This window comes from Lagopus muta, chromosome 1 (genome assembly GCF_023343835.1).
Source record: "Lagopus muta isolate bLagMut1 chromosome 1, bLagMut1 primary, whole genome shotgun sequence".
Lineage (NCBI taxonomy): Eukaryota > Metazoa > Chordata > Aves > Galliformes > Phasianidae > Lagopus > Lagopus muta.
The window spans coordinates 131,423,420-131,441,260 of NC_064433.1; the positions used below are offsets into that span (position 1 = coordinate 131,423,420).

The 17,841-nt window shown below is 42.9% G+C and overlaps 3 protein-coding genes across 5 annotated transcripts; 1 reads left to right on the top strand and 2 right to left on the bottom strand.

Moving 5' to 3' along the window:
• The first annotated feature begins 26 nt into the window (after window positions 1-26).
• Window positions 27-16,723, top strand: MRPL30 (mitochondrial ribosomal protein L30). 2 transcript variants are annotated; one of them, XM_048962034.1, is made up of 6 exons: window positions 27-130; window positions 300-380; window positions 1,021-1,167; window positions 2,029-2,102; window positions 2,190-2,323; window positions 16,468-16,723. In XM_048962034.1, the coding sequence occupies exons 1-5, from the start codon at window positions 83-85 to the stop codon at window positions 2,320-2,322; spliced, it is 483 nt and encodes a 160-aa protein (XP_048817991.1). In that variant the 5' UTR covers window positions 27-82; the 3' UTR covers window position 2,323; window positions 16,468-16,723. The 2 variants fall into 2 exon arrangements, with proteins under 2 accessions (XP_048817991.1, XP_048818001.1); XM_048962044.1 differs by lacking the exon at window positions 16,468-16,723 and having other exon boundaries at window positions 2,190-2,372.
• Window positions 2,355-10,720, bottom strand: LOC125700812 (lysozyme g-like). The gene is made up of 5 exons (XM_048962009.1): window positions 9,489-10,720; window positions 8,904-8,993; window positions 8,109-8,305; window positions 7,045-7,183; window positions 2,355-6,292 (listed from the first exon to the last, which is right to left on the bottom strand). The coding sequence occupies exons 1-5, from the start codon at window positions 9,493-9,495 to the stop codon at window positions 6,159-6,161; spliced, it is 567 nt and encodes a 188-aa protein (XP_048817966.1). The 5' UTR covers window positions 9,496-10,720; the 3' UTR covers window positions 2,355-6,158.
• Window positions 11,658-17,764, bottom strand: LOC125700761 (lysozyme g). Of its 2 annotated transcripts, XM_048961911.1 has the most exons (6): window positions 17,746-17,764; window positions 17,008-17,080; window positions 16,644-16,745; window positions 16,306-16,502; window positions 16,037-16,175; window positions 11,658-15,132 (listed from the first exon to the last, which is right to left on the bottom strand). In XM_048961911.1, the coding sequence occupies exons 2-6, from the start codon at window positions 17,048-17,050 to the stop codon at window positions 14,999-15,001; spliced, it is 615 nt and encodes a 204-aa protein (XP_048817868.1). In that variant the 5' UTR covers window positions 17,051-17,080; window positions 17,746-17,764; the 3' UTR covers window positions 11,658-14,998. The 2 variants fall into 2 exon arrangements, with proteins under 2 accessions (XP_048817868.1, XP_048817862.1); XM_048961905.1 differs by lacking the exon at window positions 17,746-17,764 and having other exon boundaries at window positions 16,644-17,396.
• Window positions 17,765-17,841: the final 77 nt, after the last annotated feature.

A 17,841-nucleotide genomic window follows, 5' to 3' on the forward strand; every position in this document is an offset into this window, starting at 1 on the left:
GGCTGCGCTTCACCGCTGCCCTTCCTCCCTCGGAACCCAAGCGCTGCGGTGGCGGTGCCCGGCCGGAAGGCTGCACATCGACATGGCGGCGGGCCGGGGCGGGTTGCAGCTCGGCGCTGCCTGGAAGGCGGTGAGGGGGTGGTGGGGGCGACCGTATGCTGGCATGGAGAGGGGTCCGGTCGGGGCGGCCGCGGCTTTTGCTTACGGGGAGACGTGGGCGTTGGGAAGACCTGCGGCTGGGGGGCTCTTCTACAGCTGCCGTGAGATGTAGTTAATGGGGACCGCTTTGTTGTTGGTAGGTGCTGGGGAGAAGACCGGAAGGCATCGTGCCCGCGCCATGGGCTCGGCACAAGTTCACCAAATCGAGAATTCCCGAGTCGGTACGTTCTGCCCTCATAGAGGAGGCTGAAAGCCGTGGAATTACGGCAGAGAGATACTAGCCTGCTCGTTCCGGGCCTTCTGTGATGTGGCGGCTTTATTCACAACGGTTCAGAAGCCAAGTTGCATTCGACTTTTCCTAAATCTTAAAGTTTCTTAGTCCTGTGACAAAACTTTTGACTCGTAAGCTAAACGGAGGTTGTCCTGTGAGGTGCATGTGTCATAAGCGCTGTGCTATTACAGAACGCCGTGTATCCGTGCTGTCATGTGGCCTAACTTCAGAGTTAATGTATTAATTAGCAAACCATTATAATTTTCATAGTGCTATAAAAGCTGCATTTGAACTTCTTTACTGTGGGGGTGACAGAGCAGTGGAACGGGCTGCAAAGAGGTTGTGGAGTCTCCTGCTATGGAGATATTTGAGACCCACCTGTACGCTTTCCTGCGACCTGCTGTAGGGAACCGCTTCCGCAGGGCGGTGGACTCAGTGATCTCCAGAGGACTCTTCCTACCCCTATGATTCTGTGATTCTATCGCTTGGCAAGTTGACCTTATGAAAAGAAATTTAATTGGAGATGTTAGATTTTTACCAAGGCTGAAGTGTGATTCGGAGAGTTGAAAATTATGAACTTTTTGCTCTAGGTATTTCAGCCACGGCCTGGAGATCATGAGAAGTATGGAGGTGACCCCGAGCAGCCCCACAAAGTTCATATTGTTACTAGGATCAAAAGTGTAATCGGTCGCCCATATTGGGAGAAGAAGATCATACATGATCTTGGACTGGATAAGGTATGGAATTTGTGGTTATTCTTACTCACAATGTGCATCCAGGATGCAGAAACACAGGGTAGAATTCAGATGTTTTTTCTTGATTTTCATTGTTGCTGTTGTGTGCTTTATATGCAATCACAAAACTTGGATTGTTTTACAGCTACTATGAAGCATAATTGAGAACTGGGTCATGTGTGTAAGAGCAGATAGGAACAGTAATGAAAATTGCTGTTAGTAGGAATTCAGATTATGAATACATGGTATTGCTGTAGTGCCCGAGGAGAACTTTATCTTCAGAATTCTGCTAAAATAATAACAACACATTTGCAAATACTTCAAATTCAGATTTCTCGCTAGGTGATATTAAGCAGATATTGCAAATAGACCTCATTTATTAATGAAAAGTTTTCTGAATCTAAAAGGTGTGATGAGTGCTCAAACAGATTTAAGAGTTCGTGTCAGATTTATTCACTTTTTTTTTTAGGTAGAATTGCACTTTGTGCAAAAATTCATCTAGTTAATATTATATTTTGGAGGGGAAAAAAGTGATGAGTTTAAGGCCTAACTGAAGCAAGTCTCACACTGTATTTATGTGTAGGCATTTCTAACATTTGGAAGAAATTTGAATATATTGATAATGTAGCGGGAATAAAGCTGAAATTGGCATTTTACTGGAATCCTGAGTTTGATCAAGCTTTGGTTTCATATTTTCATGTATAAGTACATCATACTACATCATCACATCTTGGTCATAGTAATCAGTATTATTTCTCCAAATCTAAATTTGCAAATGTGGTTTATATGTTACTGAAAAGTTTGGTGAACAGAGATTTGTACTTTGGAACTGTGTTTTTAAAACCAATATTATCCTTTCTATAGGCGCATCAACCAAGACTGCACAAAAATATCCCTTCTGTGAATTCCAGACTGAAAGTTGTTAAACATCTGATAAGGTTTGTTAGCTATGTGTTTAATTTGGAATACTGATACAATTCCATTCTAGTCCTAGAACCTTACTAAACACACTCTTCTATCTGTAGAATACAGCCGTTGAAACTACCATATGGGTTGCCAACAGAAGAGGAAATGGCAGACACCCTTCTTACGAGCAAGGGAGAGCTTATCATTAAACAGCGTCTGAAACCCGTGGAGCAGGAAGAAATTAAGTCATGAGGTGTGCTGGTTGGAATTATGTTTTCTAAAATAAATAATTTAAGTCCTGAGTTAAGAGCTTGTGTGTGAAATGGAAGCTGGTATGTACATAGAACAGATCTAACTAATGATAGTGTATTTGGCAGCTAACAGCAAAGGTTTGCAATGAGGGTGCATGACTTCACCTTTCCTACACTAAAAAAAGAACAGGAATTGAAAAGCTTTTTTGATCATGGGTTACCTGAGCGCTGACTGACTGTCCGTTCAGAGCTCAATTTATTGATGCAGGCATTTGAGTGGCTTACCTCTGTTATTCAAATCTCATGTTTGTTTCTTAGCAGGCAGTTTCATCTGGCCTGTCCCGTATCTTAAAATAGAATTGTAGAATCACAGAATGGCTTGGGCTGGAAGGGATCTCACAGCCTACCTAGCCCCACCTCTACCATGGGCAGGGCTGCCCCCCACCAGTTCAGGCTGCCCAGGATCCCATCCAACCTGACCTTGAGCCCCTCTAGGGATGGGGCACCACAGCTTCTCTGAGCAGCTGTGCCAGGACCTAATCAGTCTGAGTAAGAAATTACTTCCTAACATCCACTTAAACCTCCCCTCTTTTAGTTTAAAACCATTCCCCCTTCTCCTATCACTATTAGACCATGTAAAAAGTAAGTCTCTCGCCTTTTAAGTATTGGAAGGCCACAATGATGACGCTCCAGAGCTTTTTCTTCTCCAAGCTAAACAAGCCCGACTTCCTCAACCTTTCTTCATAGGAGATGTGCTCCAGCCCTACAATCATCTTTGTGTCTTTCCTCTGGACCTGCTCTAACACTTCCGCATCCTTCTTGTGCTAGAGGCCCCAGACTGGGGGTAGAAGGAGGGGCTCATGATTGGAGAGCAGAGGGGAACAGTCACCTCCTCACCCTAATGGCCAGCTTTCTTTTGATTTCACTTTTTTCACTTTTTTTTTTTTGTAGTCTTTATGAAGGTTAATGCTTTTCACATGCTAACAGAAATCTGGAAACCCTGAAGCGTATTTGTTTGATACAAGTTAGCAGTTAAGAGCTCCAAGCATATAAAATAAGACCTTTCACTGGAGTGTCTTAAATAGTACTGTGTGCAATGATTTAAAGACAGCTTTTATTTACTATTTAAGAATTGTGGCTAAAATTAGGAAGCTGCTGCTATATCAAGTGATAAAGTAGTTTTCATTCCAGCAAGCATAAATTCCATCGTTTATTGTGCTGTGAGCCTCTCCCACACTAGAGACATTGTAGAGGAGCTAATCTTAATTACTGTATGTTGTGGAAAGATCAGAGGGATACAGTGGCTGAAAATGAATGTTTATCCTTTCTGCATGCTCGCAAGGAAGAGTAAAAGCCTGTAGAAGTTCTAAGGAGTATACATTATCAGTAGAAGGACATAACAGCTAGATATACTGTGTGCAGAAAAGAGGCAAAGGATAGGATATAGTAGTACATTGAAGGGTGAGATGGCTCCTGAAGACAGGCCAAAGACAGACATGGGTTGAGTTGAAAAACCTCAGTTTCTCAACAAACTACAGGCTGCAATCAGGACACAGAAAAGACTGAAGGATGTAGAGTAGCAAGGGAAAAAATGAGATAGATAAATTGTGTGTTGTTTTTTTTTTTGTTCTCTGTCCTTCATTTCAGTGTCTGCACAACATCTTGTGCTGTAGTGTAACTGCAGTCTGTATGGTGGTTTCTGCATTCCCACAGAGAGGTGCTTGGTAAAGCTGAAATTTCAGCCCTTATGAAGGACATGTTGTTCATCCGCCTTGTTGCTGAGGGACAGCAGATACAAGGCCTGCTCTAGGAATGATAGCCTAAACTGACAAAGCCAGGGATTCTAAAGTCTTAGCAAGTGTGTTTGGGATGTCTGCAGCAGTACAGCCTGGTGAATCTCCAACAGAGGGTGCACTGCCAGTTTTGTTTTACACAACATATACAAACACAGGATCTCTCTCCGTTACTATACAGATCTCTCAATTCACTGTACAGACACTGCAACCTTCAAAAGTACTGAAATGTAAACTGAAAAAGATGTATTAATGACCAGGCTTGCTTAGTACTGTGCACAGCTTATGTATTTGATAAACTGCCTGTGATAGAGCAGAGCTAGTCCCTGCTTCCCAAGTGCAGAGAATGGAAAACATTTTGGACAGTTCCTGTTCTTTATGGGTAAGGTTTAGCTACAAGAAATGTATGCCATTGACAGACTGTCAGTTTTCATAAGAAAAGAAATTACATTTTCTTAAGATCTTTAACGTATGTGTCAGTTTGGTTGTTTCTGAAATACTATCTGCTTTAAGGTCACAACAGCTTGCAGTGAGAATTTCCCAGGTTTTCTGTGTGTAAACATAAGTTCTCTAAAGGTTTATCCTCAGGTGTAAAACCTGAGCCGAACAAAGTGCAAAAACCTACTGTGTATTAACATAGTCCCCATGTAAATCCTCCTGAAGCACAGGTAAGAGATACAGGCTTTTTGAATAGGGAACAAAGAAGCTGACTTAAGATGGGAGAAAAATTCAGGTTGGAAGGTACCTTGCAGGTCTTTGGTCCAGTGTCCTGCTCTACAGCTCAGCTATGCTCATGGGGGGAAAGATGTAGATGCAGAATACAGTCTTACCCTGTGTGAGCCTCTCTTTCAGCTCATGCCTGTTGTCATTTATCCTCCCACCTTCCACCACTGTGAGAAGCTTGGCTCCATCCCCTCCATTATCCCTCCCAGATACGAGGCATTCCCTCCCAAAGCTGTCCTGCCTCATGAGACAAGTCCTCCAGCCCCATGCGCCCTGGGGGCTCTCTGCTGCCAACCTCACTCTACTTAATTTGTCTTCCCTTTGCCCAAAATGGCTCTGTTCTAGAAGTGAACTGGAAAGTGCTCAGCAGATGCAAGTAATCTCTTCCTTCAGCAGAGCTGCGCTTTTGTTCATACAGTCCAGGGTGTCTTGAGCCTCCTTGGCTACTTGGGCACATTGCTAGCTTGTGTTAGGCTTGCTTGTTGGACAGGATTGATTTGCTATGTCTGCTTGCCATAGAACTTGAAATATATTCAAATGAATCAAACATATCTTTGGTGCAGTGTCTGGTACCAATACAGAAACATACATATGTAGAAATGCACTATTTTAAGAAGATTTTTAAAAATTCTTTTGCTGAGGATATTTTAAATGACAAATATAAAAAGCCTGTAATAGAACTATAAAAATGCATGGTTGAAAAACCCCCACAGTATTCATTATCTTTTGTAGCTCCTAGTGATACACTTGCTGCTTTTCTTTTAGCTGCTCTAAACTTCTTTCTTTTCTCCCCTTTGTCTTGAAATAGCTGATTCAAACCAACAGCTCTGAAGCTAAGGTTCTCCAAATGCTTTAGTATGTGTTTGATAATAGAGCAATAAATCTAAGGGGGAGTGACACACTGAGATACACTCTTGTAGCAGACTAAAAGTATACAGTACTTTTGTATACATGTAAGTATACAGTATATTGCAAGAACTGGTGTTTGCCTGCAATGATTGGCTCTGCTAAGGTGAAAAAGAATAAAAGGTAGCTAATGATCCAAACTGTAACCTATCTTTTGCCATTGGTTTTTTTTTTTCACTTCAGAAAAGATTCAAGCAGTCTTCATCTCTTGTAATTTCTCAGGTAGCAAATTAATGCTGCAGGAAGGAGTCATAATGCTGTTTAACAGGAGCAGCTTTGGATTTTATTGATCAGTATGCGTGTCTAACAGCAGTACAAAATAGGCAACAAAATCACCTACTGACTAACAATTTGCAATTTTGGTAATGTAAAAGCATTTACCATAAGGTATTGTATAATTACTCAAATATCTTTCTCAGTATCCGTGTCTCTGAAAGAACTTGGCTCTTGCAACCACATCGTTTGCATAGTCGTCGTGTGTTGTGCCAACATCCATTCCTTCATAGGTCTGGACATTTCTTGTTCCTGCGTTATAGGCTGAAATCCCACCTGAAATGAGAAAGAAACACTCAAACAAAGGTAGTATTTCCTCAGTAAACAAATAAAAATCACAACCTAAGTGTGTCACTTGAGTTTGTTGGTGTCTTTTTACCAGTATTTTTTGGCTGCAGTGTTACCATTTTCAGCTGTTTTCATCACCAAGGTGTTTCATTTGCATTTTAGCATTGTTAAGAAATTATGGTTTACACCCAGGCATAGTGATCATTGTTTCTTTGCTGTATTTTGCAAATCTAACATCTTCAGTTGTAGTATTGCTTCCTTTTGTGATGTTGATAACATCAGGTATGTTTGTGTCATAGCTGGATATGAAGGGGCCAACCATAATGATGGCTTCAGCCGTGATCAGTGTCTGGGAATGAACCATGTTTCCTTCAGTGAGAACCATACAGTTCAGAAATTGATAGTCTCTCTTTGGAGTTGTGAAATGACAGCTTTTTATAAGTAGATATAGAAATACAAAAAAAAGCAAACAGGCAGATGGGGAAGAAAAAAACACCTTACTTCTTGCAGCTGAAAACATAATGATATTTGTCAAGTTTTCCAAAAGCTTGCTAGAAAGATAATGGCATTCTTCCTTTTAGTGAGTATCATGAAATATTATTCCACACACTAATAAAACTAACAGGGTAACCAGGATGTGTTTAGTTTTCTAAGTGCTTGGTTTGACAGCATTACCATTCTTGACTTTTATGCGTATGGATTGTTACAAGGTTGACATTTTAAAGCTGATAAAGACCTACCTTTGAGCTGCTGTTCCTTACTCCATGTTGGGAATTTTTTCTGAATATCATTTATTGACTGACACAAAATGTCTGTGCCTTGTTTTATATGCTCTTCACTGTTCCATGCCCCATGAATCTGATGGTACCGTTTGTCAACCTGAAGACAGGAATATCAACACATGAGATAAATGCTATTTGTTCAGAGTTCTTCAGCACTTTTAGGCTGCCTGTACTCGTTTTGATCTTTACCTGTTCTGGTAAGAAAGAGCAAGTGAGCTCAGCCCAAGGCAGGGGCAAAGCCAGCAGATACATATGAACAGCAAACTGTGGGGGCAGTGGACAGGAGTGTCTTTCCCACCTCTGTCTATCAGAGCCTTATAAAACTGAGGTAACTTGCTGCAAAGGTGCCAAAAGCCATGTTACTGCTGCATAAGCTTTTTCAGCTGCAAGACAACTGCTCCTGTCCTCCCCATCTGCACCAAGGGTGCCCAAAATGTTGTTTCCCTGGGGGTGACTCCTGGCTCCATCCCTGTTCTCTTCCCAGGGCAGCAGGAGCAGCATTGCATCTTACCCACAACACAGTGCAGCCCTGAGAGGGCCGGAGCTTTTATGACAGTGTATCTGAACACATGAAGCAGATGTTTATGGTTATACAGATAAGTGTGCAAGTTGGTAAACTAGTGAGGCATGAATAATGAAGCAAGACCCCTACTAGCTGAGTCCCATGGTACATAAAGAGTAATTAACCTGACTGCATGTAGCTACAGCCTCTGGGTCTCTGCACTTAGTTTAAAAAGTGCTTTTTGAAACAAGATTTATTATCTAACATATGAAATAGAAGCAATCTCCTTGTTCCCAAAGAGCTCTGGGAAGCAAGCAGCAGTTTCACTGTGTAGATGCAGGCTGTTCTTGCCCTGATATTTTCCAGCATCCCTCCCCTGATGCTGGCAGCTGGAAAATGGATCAGCGCTGCTTTATTCTGACTGAAAAGTTGTCTGAAAATAGCAGGGAAAGGAAAGAAAACCTTCTGGTTGACACTGCACCCAGTTTGGGTCACTGAGTTTTGAAAGGGTTGGCCATACCTGCATTAAACCAAATGCATTTCCATGGTCACCCCAGCCATCCTTCAGTGCTGTCCCAGCATGTGATTCTCGAGAGATAACAGCAGCAACCACAGATGGTGAAATGCACTTGTTGTTGGCCACTTTTATAATAGTTTCTTTATATTTGTCCATATTCTTCAAATCTCTTTCAGCAATCTTCTCTGAAGCAGCAACTCCTACAGCACAACATATACCATTTTTATTTTCATTTTTACAATCAGAAACAAAATTTTCTAATGGGTCTTATGACTGAGCCAACATTCTGAATCCCTCTGAATCTCTTAAGAGGGAAAGAGTGACAAAATTGACTAATTTCAGTGAAGTAGCCTAGTTGTCAACAGATGGCTGATATAAAAAGATATTTTTTCAAAAAACAGTGCATTTCTCTAGTGTGCAAACTAAACAGTGGGTCTGCTTTGAGTCCAAGCCTGTGGTTGGATTAGTTCCAGAAGATTTACTTATTTTAATTTAAGACTATGCTAGGGAAGCTTTCAGAACTTTAGGTCACAAGGGAAGCCCTCCTAAGGGAGAGAGAGAAAAATGGGCTTGATGAACATGCTCAGCAAACCTTGCATTTTCTCTGTGGTAGTCTTGAATATTCTTGGCAGCATCTCAAAGGTGACTCCGATCTCAACATAATTTGTGCGCCCAAATAAGATCTCTGACAGCAGTACAAATACCGCTCACATAGCTGTGACCAACAGCCAAGGGCTCAGGTTTGCCCTGAGCCCATGTGTGGGTGTGAGGTCGGAGAAGCACTGAGATAGCACTCACCTGCATAGTCCAGACCTTCCGGCTTCGCAGTTCTCTCTGATGCACCAGTTGTTTCAACATTTGCTATGTTCCCATAGAAATTAGAACAGCCTAAAGGGCAATATATACAGTGAGATGTCACATCAGAGCAGCGTATGGCATATTTTCAGATCCACAGCTGAAACTGATAGGCATAATTTAGATACTAGCCTGGGCTTTTATTGGAGGAAGTGCTCTTGTGGTATTGTATTTGTGCACAATTCATTTCCTCTAGTTTTAGATCATTTTAGCTTGTCTGAAACTCAGTTGGCATCTCCAAAGGGTGTTTTCCATTCCAAAATAAAAAGTCTCTGAGACTCAAAAGAAAGCCTGCACAACTCAGTTACAGTTTGCTTTCCCACCAACAAGAAAAATCATGGAGAGCATCCTGTGAATACCTTATGTGCAACGTATCTACATTTATCTGTTGCCTAAACGTGCTGTTGTGTAAGGTAAAATGCGAACAGTGAAGGAGAGGAGCAATGCCAGCCTGACTTGAGTAGTCAGTAGAAAAGAAGCTTTCATACAATGAATTATTTAGAAGAGTATCAGAGAAATGCCACCGACCTGACATGTTTGCTGCAGGATGGCTCCCCACCGTCTCTGGGCATTTGCTTGAGCTGTGTGTATGTTATAGTTGTGGGCACAGCTGCCTCAGCACTTCCTTCATGGCAGGGCTTTTATGGGAGAAGGGCAGTGTCCAGCAGCCTCCACCCAAATGCAGCAGGGTTTCTGTTTCAGCTACCATTTGAAAAAGGAAATAACACATAATTGAGTTCAAAAGTTGGATGCTGACTGGAAGTAGGAGGAGCCTTACCTGAAAACAACTCCAGTTTCTGGAATGATGACAAGCGCAGAAGGAGGAATCTGAGCTTTTGGATTTGTGAAGTTATTGTAGGCAAAGACCCAGCAGCACTACCATATAACAGAGCTGCCACTGCTGAAAATGTGGGTGTGCAGAGTGAGTGAGTTTCCTGGCTTTATTCCCACTCAAACACAGACCCAGGTAACCACGTAGCATGCAGCAGAACCATGGCAACTGTTTGGGAGTAAGAAAGAAACCACTGGATGGCAGATCTCCCCATCACTCTTCATCTGCACCTCTGCCCGTGTTCATTTCGTGGGGCTGAAATGCTGTTCCACCCTTTGATCAGCTCTTCACAAAGTAAGCTAGGGAACTGATTCTGTGTCATTGTCTTGAAAGATTTGATTTGATTCTGTAACCTTTGCATATATTGTTACTGATACCTCAAGTTGATACTTGGACTAGATGATTGATCATTGGACTTATTTTAGTAGTCTTTTCCAATCTTAAAGATTCTATGATTCTACTGTAAGTCAAGAACCAGATGGAAAAATTCCACAGTCCCTACATGGAGCTTGTCATGTTTATGGTTATGAGGAAAGTTGAAGGAAGCTGAAACACACTGAAATATTTTAGACAAGCAGCAATATAGAGCACATATACTCATACAGAAATGACAAATACTGAAAATTGAGAATCTCACTAAAGATGATTTAGTGTAAACTCTGAATGGCTTGTGCTGCTATTCTGTTATTGATGGGGGAAAATAGAAAAAGATGTACTGCATTACTTCTGTGTCATAGTAACTGAGGCAGGGGGGATCCACAGAATCTCACATGTAACATCTCTAATACTGTGCTCATTTTTGGACTTCTTACTACAAGAAAGGCATTGAGTTGCTGGAATATGTTCAGAGAAGAGCAATGAAGCTGGTAAAGGCTCTAGAAAACAAAGCGTGTGGAGCAGCTGAAGGAAATAGAATTGTTTAGTCTGGAGAAGGGGAAGCTCAGAGAAGACCTCAGTGCTCTCTACAACAGCCTGAAAGGAAGTTGTAATGAGGCGGAAGATTCACTTCTTCTGCCAGGTAACAGTGACAGTGCAGAGATAATGGCCTCAAGTTGCACCAGGTGAGGTTCAGGTTGGATATCAGGAAAAGATTTCTTCTCAGGAGTGGTGAGGCAGTGGCACAGGCTGCCCAGGGAGGCATCCATGGCTTGCTTGTCACCAAGGATGTGGCTCTTCGATGTTGTGCTCTGTGCTGATATGTCAGCAGTACAGGGGTGGCTTTGGGCAGCCATTCATATGTGGTTTGTGTCCTGGATTCCCCTTTTGCTTGCTGTTGCTTGAGGCATTCAATAACTTCCAGTTTCAGATACTGTTCTTCTTAATTCTGGCTGCTCTTCCTTAAAACTGGTTTCTGCCTTGAAACTGGTGATAAGTGAAAACTTCCTGCTATGGAGATGGCTTCACCACTGAGCAGAATTGGCAAACACAGCTGGCCAGGAGACTTCTTCCCCTCCCAGCATCCCCATGGCCAGGGCTGATGCTGGCATTGCCAGGGACAATCTGAAGGCAAGGGGAATGCAAGGAGACATGACCCAAGGACTCATTTCATTTTGCTGATCATCTATTGGAAGTGGAAAAGCCCAAAGGAAAGCAGGAAGAGGGGAGAAAGCGAAGTGAGCTACATTTGATTTCCACAAACAAAACATTTGGATGTCGGGGAAAATTCTTTACAGAGAGAGTGGTGAGGTGCTGGAACAGGCTGCCCAGAGAGGTTGTGGATGCCCCGTCCCTGGAGGTGTTCAAGGCCAGGTTGGATGGGGCCCTGGGCAGCCTGGTGTAGCACTAAATGGGGAGGTTGGTGGCCCTGCATGTGGCAGGGGGGTTGGAGATTTGTGATTCTTGAGGTCCCTTCCAACCCTGTGATTCTGCAATTTATTAAGCCAGGGCCTTTTGCAGAAACTAATTTCTGAAAAGCTGCAGTGATGACTGCAGAGTCAGGCCTCGCCCAGCATTTTTCAGAAGCAAATTTTATGGCAGTTAAAGGCAATTCCTAGAACAGGTTCCCAGCATAGAAGGGATTTATGGCTCACCTGCAACATTTCACCTGATGAAATTCACCATTTCACCCCTCCCTGCCAAAGCTTCAAAAGGGTGTGCTGCATCCATCTGCTGGACAAAGGGGGCTGAAAAATGCTTTCAACTAATGACAAAGCTGAGCGGGAAGAGGCAATGAGTAGTGTGATTTATTTTGACATCATGCTGCTGAGATGAATGCCTGTATTTACCTGCTTCTTTACTGTAGTTAGGGGTTTGGGTTTTTTTAACTGTAAGACCGTGGCTTAACTTATTTCTACTGGATTGACTTTTGCTCAGGCTGTCATTGGGTGCATTCTGTCCACCTTTGCAGAGTTTAGACAGCTGCAGACAGAGTAAGACATCCCGAGTCAGACAGCAAAGGTTGGGTAACCCTGGGCAGGTTTCAGCCACAAGTGGAGGCAGCTGTCATTTATATCATTTGTAGCTCTTGTTCATCTTCAGCAGGAAGGAACTCGTCCATTTAAAATGTTCAAGTCTTTTTTCTTGAGTAGTTAGGAGATTTAGAATACACTTAATAGAAGAGCTCCTTGTAAAGGAGGGACCCAAAGAAGTCAAACAGGGCCCTTCCAAAACAAACTAATGATTAAGCAGCACAAAGCAAATTAAGAATATACTTGTAGGCCTTTTCTGCATTTCATCAAGAATCATACAAGAATCACAAAATTGCTACAGCTTTTTTGGAATAAAATTTCTGAGTAGGCTGTCCTTAAAATATTTTATTGCTGCAGACAATTCTACTGGTTTTTTGTCCTCCTTATTGTTTTAAATGTATGCATGGCAGAATCCTATGCTTCTCAGTATTGAATGTGGAGATGGGGTGGTTTGGATCTAGTGGAACATTTTTACTATTTGCAATGTAATTTCTAGATAGTGTAGTCCCCTCAGTTAACCATCCATGATGCATGCCATTCCCCTCATGCCATTCATGACATGTAATTCTTAGCCACTGCTTTAGTAATTTCTTTTTCTTTCTGTGATAACCATTCGTATTTAAGAAATGAACTTCAGACACTGGTGTAGCAAAACTCAATTTTATAGTGCAACATTTACGTAATCAAAAAGATGTTGAGACAGAGATGCTGAGAATGAGAACTCCCATAGGAGTTCTGTTGAAGGAAACAAGTAGCACCAGTCATCTCATAACCCTACTGGTTGCACTTATTGTTTTGTTTCCAAGTCCCCTGTGGTTTCTGCAGAAATTCTCCATGTCACATCTGCAACAAAGAAGCCCTGAGCTGGAGAGTGCAACAGGACTTAAAAGTGAGACTTACACAGTCAGCACAAATTTCAGCGTCTTTTGTAGTAAGTTAATTTCTGCAAGTTTGTGTCTTGCAAATTGTGCTGAGGTTTTAAATAAGTTTTTAGGTATCTTGGAAGTCTTGTTCATGGCCTTAGCTAAGTGTAGCAAAGGCCATTCTTATAAAATAAATACTAAAGGGCAATACTTAATATTTTATATTCATTGCTGATTAAAAACGAAAGCAAATAGTGGGAGATACTAAACATTTCCACATCTATGGATGTGTATTTGCTTTCTCTCTGTCCACTCAGGCGTGACAAACCATTTCCTGCTTTCCTCTTCCAGGTCATCTGTTGCATAGTTACACATACACCTGTCGTTAGTACATGTTCTCCCACTTAACCCACCCCAGTTCTTTCATCTTTTCAGGTCACAGTTTCCTCTCTTCTGATCATGATGGTTGCTCTGCTTTGGCTGCTTTTCAGTTGGTCCCCATGTTTGCTGAGCTAAGCACAATCCTTATCTGAGGCCTTTCTGGTGCTGGTGAGCCTGAAAACATCACATTTTGTAGATGATACTCTGTCATCCTTCCTAATGTGGCAGTTGCCTTTGTACCACAGGGCAGGAGGTGACGAATACTAGAGTTTTAATTCTATCCACAGCTGTGGGAATCAAACCCACTTCAGTGGCATGGGTGAGGAGATTGGGAAGTCATTACCTGCCCATGTGTAGGGATGTCTGCTGTGAATGTCTGCTGTGAGGCCTGCAGCCATCTCATTGATATATTAAGTCAACTCATAGGATCTTAGAGTCATTAAGGATGGAAAGGACCTCTCAGATCATCCAGTCCAACCATCAGTCCATTCCCACCATGCCCACTGGCCACATCCCTCAGTGCCACATCCACACGGTTCTTGAACACCTCCAGGAATGGTGACTGCACCACCTCCCTGTGCAGACTGTGCCACTGCATCAGCACTCTTTCTAAGAAAGAATTTTTCCTAATATCCTAATATTCCTAATTTTCCTGAACCTCCCCTGGCACAGCTTGAGGCCATTTGCTCTCATCCTCTCGTTGTTACCTGGGAGAAGAGGCCGACATCTACCACTCCACAACCTCCTGTCAGGTGACTGTAGGAATGAGGAGGTCTCCCCTGAGCCTCCTCTTCTCCACTGAACAATCCCAGTTACCTCATTCACTTCCCATCAGACTTGTGCTTCAAACCCCTCACTGCTTTGTTGCCCTTCTCTGGACGTGCTCCAGGGCTTCAATGTCTTTCTTGTCATGAGAGGCCCAAAACTGAACACAGCACTTGTGTTGTGGCCTCACCAGAGCTGAATACAGTGGGATAATAACCTTTCTGCTCCTGCCAGCTGCACTATTTCTGATACAAGCTGACCTTCTTGGCCACCTGGGCACACTACTGGCTCATGTTCGGCTGGCTGTCTACTAATGCCAGCAGGTCGTTTTCCCATTCTCTTCTCAGCTTCATTATCTGCTAATATTAACATTACTTATCCAAACTTTGCTATCACAGATGAAAATACAAATATCTTGGAGTCTGGTTTCTTTTGCTAATAACATGTTTATTATTTTTCTGTTTGCTTATTTCTGTATGACTGAGAAGTGACAGAAAAATCCAACTGTGGTCTATGTATCTTTATGAAAAGTTGGAATTCAGAAAAAGTGACCACATAATTATATTAAGTAAGTATCAGGCATCTTTGAAAAATGCCTGTTGCTTTTAAAGAAAAACCACATGACCAGGGTCCTACTGAATATTGTTTTTAAAGATGTGAGTTTTAGCCTGCGTTTTTTTTGTTCCTGTAACATGTGCATCTGTATGGATTTGCAGTATGTAGCTTCTCTTGTGTTTTGGTGGCTGTTCAGGTGATGGTAGGTAAATCACTTGGTATGGTTGCCTCAACCTAGTATCCATGCTGCTTGAAATACTGGGCTCGAGCAACCACATCATTGCCGTAGTCATCATGGAGAGTGCCAATGTCCATTCTCTCATAGCTTCGGACATTTCCAGGGCCAACATTGTAGGCAGAAATGCCACCTGAAATGAAACACACAAGGGGGTAATGCAGATTTAAAATTCCAGCCTGACAGTTTGAGAGAGTGCACCCTCAGCAAGTGTGGGGATGATGCCAAAATGAGTGATACAGTAGAAGGAAGGGATGCCATCGTAAGCGACATGGACAGACTTGAGGAGTGGGCCCACATGAACCTAATGATGTTCAAAAAGGCCAAGAAAAACCCATTGAAAACAGCCCTGAGGAGGAGAACTTGGAGGTCATGGTGAACAAAAAGCTGGGCATGATTCAGCAATGTGCTCTTTCAGCCCGGAAGGCCAACAGTATCCTGAGCTACATCAGAAGAGGGGTAGCAGCAGAGAGGGAGGTGATTGTCCCCTTCTATTCTGCCCTCATGAGACCCCACCTAGAGCATAGTGTCCAGGTCTCAGGCCCCCAACACAAGAGTGATGCGGAGCTGTTGAGGTGGGTCCACAGGAAGGCCATGAGGATGGCTGAAGGGCTGGAGCACCTTTCCTACTAAGAAAGACTGGGGGAACTGGGCTTGTGTAGCTTGGAGAAGAGAAGGTTCTGGGGAGACCTCATTGTGGCCTTCCGGTACTGGAAAGGAACTTGCAAACAGGAGGGAGACTGACTTTTTACATAGTCTGATAATAACAGGACAAGGGCGAATAGTTTTCAACTAAAATAGCTGGATTAGATGTTAAGGGGAAGTTCTTTACTCAGAGGATGGTGAGGCCAAGATGTATGGATGGGGCTCTGAGCATTCTGATCTAGTGGAAGATCCCTGCCCCTGGCAGGTGGATAAAGGTAGGTGGTTGTTAAGGTACCTTCCTGCCCAAATCATGATTCTATAAAATCATTCAGTATGTACTTGTCCTGAAGTTTTTCTTCTCTCCTGGACAAAATCTGTGGTCTGCACATTACCTTTTAGCTGTTGATCCCTTGTCCAACGTGGGAATTTTCTCTGTATTTTCTTTATCATGTCAATAAGTATTCTTGTGCCCTGACTGATATGGGTTTCTCCATTCCACGTTCCCTCAATGTTATGGTGTCTTTTGTCAACCTGGAAATATTAAAAAGAAAAGAAAAAAAAAAAAGGCATTTCACTGCAGTAATGGGAGATATGTAATTGGGGCTTACTTTTATTTGTATGACATTACTTCATTAGGTTTTATTGGAGCATCAGCAAATACCTGCATTAAACCAAATCCATTTCCATTGTCACCCCAGCCATTCTTCAGTATTGTGCCAGCGTGAGATTCCCGAGAGATGATGCCAGCAATCACAGCAGGCTCAATACATAATGCTTCACCAACTCTCTTAATGAGTATTTTGTATCTATTCATATTTCCTAGGTCCCGTTCAGCAATCTTTCTTGAAGCTTGAACTCCTGTAACGAAAACAAAAAGATGTCTCATCTCAGAAAGGAGGTAGACCTTGCCTATAGGGTTATGCATTTTGAAAATACAAAGGACTTGAAATTATTGTGCTTCTGTGGAAGAGAGCAATCCAACTGAAGTGTAAGACTTACCACAGTAGTTTAAGCCCTCTGGTTTTGCAGTGTTGCATGAAGCACCCGTGGTATCGATTCTGTTTACATTGCCATAGCAATCTGTGCGGGCCTGGCACATACCTGAAAATGTTGTATGAAAAGACGTAAGCATCCTGCACTCTGCATCCTGCACTTTGCAACTTGCACCCTGCGCCTTGTGTCCTGCACCCACCCACCCCTCAGAGCTAACCTCTTCTTCAGCAAGACTTGCAGGAGAAGTGAGCACCTTATGTCCCAACACAATTTGATAACAATCGAGATTTGGGAAGGGGAGATAGGGAGGCACGTTAATCTGGGGCTGCTCAAGGGATGAACGCATAGGGGCAGCAGGATGCTGACTTACCCAGGAGGGTGGAGAAGCCCAGCAGCGTGAGCACCAGGTGCATGGGGTCGTTCTTCTGAGCACGCAAAACAATCTGGAAAATCAATCAGCAAACGTGAAGGAATGATCCTATCTCAGTGCTCGCTGATTTAACACAAATAAACCATTTCTGAATTGATGGCTTATGTCTCTCGGTTGGATACACAAAGTGATATAGAAGTGCAGTCACGTCTCTCTTCTGGCACAAACCAAGCTGCAATGCTTCCAGCCCACATCTTCAGCAACATCTTAGTAACCAACCTCCAGCTCCAATATTTAGTTGATGAAAAATCAAATAAAGAATAAAATGAATGATGCTCAGTGCTCCTTGCTGCTGTGCTTCCACTCCAGATGCCCTCATCCTGTGCCCATAGTCTCTATACAAGCACCTTCACCACACTGAGGTAGCTTTACCTGAATCTAAGGCTTTATACTCAGAAAACAGGCACTTGCAAACTGCACTTTGTCTTAGTTATTGTGGATGGCTGCTTCAGGGTGAACCATACTCTGGTCGGCTGTTAAGGAAGCCAGGGGAGATGGGCTCAGGCTCACACAGAGATCTGAGCTATCTAAACTCAGGTGAGCTGAGTCCAAAACTACAAGACAAATTTTCGTGTCCTTATGCAGGCACAAATCTCAAATATCTCAACAGAAATCTTCTGAGGAGGGTGGCATTGCTGAAAGGGATGAGAAGACCCCCCACCCTGAGGAGCATCTTACCTACTTGTCTTCAGCCCAGCTTCTGCCACGTCGCTGAGGTTTTGGGGAGCTTTATTTATAGGGTGAGCTACCTTCTGTTCAGTGGCAATCCAACAC